The sequence below is a fragment of the Thermobia domestica genome, chromosome 17, assembly GCF_964235325.1.
Source record: "Thermobia domestica chromosome 17, izTheDome1.hap1.1, whole genome shotgun sequence".
Taxonomy (NCBI): Eukaryota; Metazoa; Arthropoda; class Insecta; order Zygentoma; family Lepismatidae; genus Thermobia; species Thermobia domestica.
In genome coordinates this window covers 183,308,826-183,312,200 of record NC_137470.1, presented here as the reverse complement: position 1 = coordinate 183,312,200, position 3,375 = coordinate 183,308,826, and the positions used below count along the sequence as shown (strand labels likewise).

Here is a 3,375-nt window from a genome sequence, read left to right as displayed (position 1 = left end):
GGGATAATTCCGACAAAACCCACGGACACAATGTTTTGCAACATGACCTCGTATGGTCCATGGGATCGAACCATGAACTTCTCACACCAAAACTGAGCAGTCTACCACTCAACCATCGAGTCGTCTTCTCCACAGGCTAAAATGTATATATTTGGTGCATGACGTCCTCGGTTTAAATCCAGGTAAAAAAAACATCGAACACACCAGAATGGTTCAGTTGTCACTATTGATTGTAGGTCTTGTCCTGTGCAGTCAGCCTGCTGGCATAGGATGTAGAACTAAATGCAAACCGATCTAAACTCAAAACTATGATTAACTACTACTTCAAGTATAGTTTACGAGTTTCGTAGCAAGTATATCAATAATAATAATAATAATAATAATAATAATAATAATAATAATAATAATAATAATAATAATAATAATAATAATAATAATAATAATAATAATAATAATATACTCTGACTTAATTACAAGTATATTTTTGTTCGTATTACAATATGAAAATTCTACCTTAATCATATTTGAATCATGTGCCAAGGTAAGAATATATTTGAAACAACACGTTATGATTATAGGCCACAATCAAATATGTTCTCTTCTATTCTAAAGATTGATTTCCGAAAGTCATGCTTGAGTCTGTTAACGTATATTCAAATTACTGCAAAAAGAATAATAATAATAATTTATTACACAAAATACCTGCAAATTTATTTCAATATAACAAAAAAAAAAAAAAAAAAAAACAGTAAGTTCTTTCGTTTTATAAGAGTCTAGTTTTAAGTTTATTGTAATGTATATTTTGATTAATCAGCCAACTAAAGAAGTAATGGTAAGTGGTGATTTCGGAATGTCTACCGTAACCAGAACATCCAATTTTGTTAGGGAAGCTCGACAGTGCTTTCGGAAATGAAATAGAAGGTGACGCCTAAAATTATGCCCTACACACTAAAGGGTTTACTATCTTTTTTTAAAATTACGTCATCAGAAGAAGGTTATGTGAGGCGAGACATGTACTTTAAGGGGGGCACGGTGGCTCTGTGGCAGCGCTCTCGGCTAATCTAGTGGGTAGTGCGTGCGCCTTCGGTGTACGTGGTCCTGGGTTCGATTCTCTGTGGGCGAGCCTTTGGAATTTTAAATGTCCTTGATTTTTGTGTGTCCTTGTCCTTATAGGTTAATAAAAGAAAAAGTCAAAATGAAGTAACACATAGTGATATTTAGGTAATTAAGTTACTGAGGAACGTTCGGTAAAACATTTAACTTTGAAGTGGTAGAGCGTTTACCATTGGTGTGTGGTGTCTCTGGTTCGTTCCCCGGTCAAATAAGTTTGCGATGGATAATAGCATGACCGTGAGTTTTCTCTGGGTACTCCCGTTTCCTCCCACTTTTCATTCTACCAATTATTCCATCAACATTCACTTGCTTTAATCATCATCTTTCTTTACCTAACGGGCATATTCTGGTACGTTAATCTCTAATATTTCATTTTTTTTTTAGATATACTTTAAATTTATTGTTCAATGTTCTTTTCCAAAACAAACATAACTTAAAACTTCTTGGTTATATTATGAGTTGTAGCCACAAGATTCGGAACGTTTTGTTTAAGTCATTTTGATTGTTTAACTTCCCACGATTAGGTTTCGAGACTAGAAGAGATGGTGGTGATAAGACTGATAATAATAATGAAATTAAGGTGGGAGGAAACGGGAGAACCCCGAGAAAACACACGCACACGGTGTGTCCACTACAAAGTACAAGGGGGATCGAACCAGGGACCCCACCACCAGAGGTGAACGCTCTACCACTGAGCCACCGCGACACTTGAAGCAACTTATATCATGTTCTCCGCTACAAGCACACATGGTTTGTAATAATCGATTCAAAATAGCTTCCCGACAAAAGCTCTGAGTGCTTTACTACTCCGTGTCCCTAGCAGTAGATTCAATATAGGTAGCAGCTCTTTTGAACACAGAAGCTATATGAGATCAGGACTGATACTTAAATTGAAATGTGAAGCAATGTAACGCCTTTAAATCTCTCACACCGAGAATCAAACCATGGACATCATGCTGCAAATTGGTACCATTTAATTTCTAGACTAGTGACGGCTCTTTACGATAAGAAAAAAAATAATTGAAATCTTTAACTTTTACGTCCCACGGTTATGACCGCTAGGCTAAAGAAGACCGTTGATGATGAAAAATGAATGAAATAGTGGAATGAGGAAAGTGGGAGAATCCCGAGAAAACCCACGCATGCGGTGTTTGGTCAACCACAAAGCTTATTTGCCGCGAGCTGGGATCGAACAAATTACCGTATGACCCAGAGATGAACGTTCTACCACTGAGCCACCGCGGACGATAAGAAAAATGTTGGAAGAACACCAGACACTTATCTTGAATTCACTAAATCTCACTGAGTCGAAACTATCACACACACAAAATAAATGCTAATTAACTTTTTTTGTTTGTATATACTAATGTTATAACATTTCAAACATCTACTTATATTGAAGAAAATATATGACTGAAAAATAGCAGAAAACAGTAGAAACAGTGTAGACGTACGGCTATCTTGCACTCCATCTTGTATCCGAGCGAAGATGTCCACCAAAAAACGTGCCACAAACTAAACGTTCCGTGCTGGACATGAAAGCTTATATAGAGTCGGATGTGAGGTCTAGCACACTGGCCCCGAAAAACAGCGTCTTCAACCGAAAGCGAAAGAAAGGTGTTGGAAGACTCTTTTTCAGATATCATGTTGGGAAACAGTTTACCTACCTCTCACATTTTTCTCTACTTTTGTTTTTTTATTCTCATTATGCTCTCAAAATGTTTTCCTCAGTCCAGCATCTCTTTTTTTTTTTTTTTTATTCCTTCTCCACCTGTCGTGGGCATAACTTTCCATTTAACAAACCACTTCTTCATAAGTGTTGCCATCCATTCGACACTCATGTTTATTCAATGTTCTTATTATTTCAATGTAAAGTCAAACACAGGCGAAAGGATTGGATTAAAAAAAAAAAAAGAATTATTAAGTCTTGTTAACACACCCTTCATCTTAACTACTTGAACCACTTTTTTATACTGTTCGATTGCTCCCAGTTGAACTACAGTTAATGAAGGTCATCTGGAAATGTTCACACTCCGCGACTGGGATTCTCAAGTTCTTATTCTATCGTCGGTATCTGGTTGGTGGACTGCGGTGGCTCAGTGGTAGAGCGTTCACATCTGGTGCATGAGTTCCTTGGTTCGATCCTATCTTGCGCCAAGTAAGCTTTGTGGTGGGCAAACACCGTGTGTGTGGGTTTTCGCAGGGTTCTCCCATTTTATTCATTCTATCATTGCCTTCATTTCTTATCATCACTGTCTCCTT

At 37.1% G+C, this 3,375-nt stretch overlaps 1 protein-coding gene across 1 annotated transcript in view; it reads right to left on the bottom strand.

The window, feature by feature from the left end:
* Positions 1 to 2,662, bottom strand: part of LOC145673852 (uncharacterized) — a 52,495-nt gene extending 49,833 nt beyond the window's left edge. Inside the window, exon 1 of the mRNA XM_081743624.1 lies at positions 2,568 to 2,662. Coding sequence (XP_081599750.1) covers positions 2,568 to 2,585 — 18 coding nt within the window. The 5' untranslated portion in view covers positions 2,586 to 2,662. The remainder of the gene's footprint in view (positions 1 to 2,567) is intronic.
* Between the last annotated feature and the right edge of the window lie 713 nt (positions 2,663 to 3,375).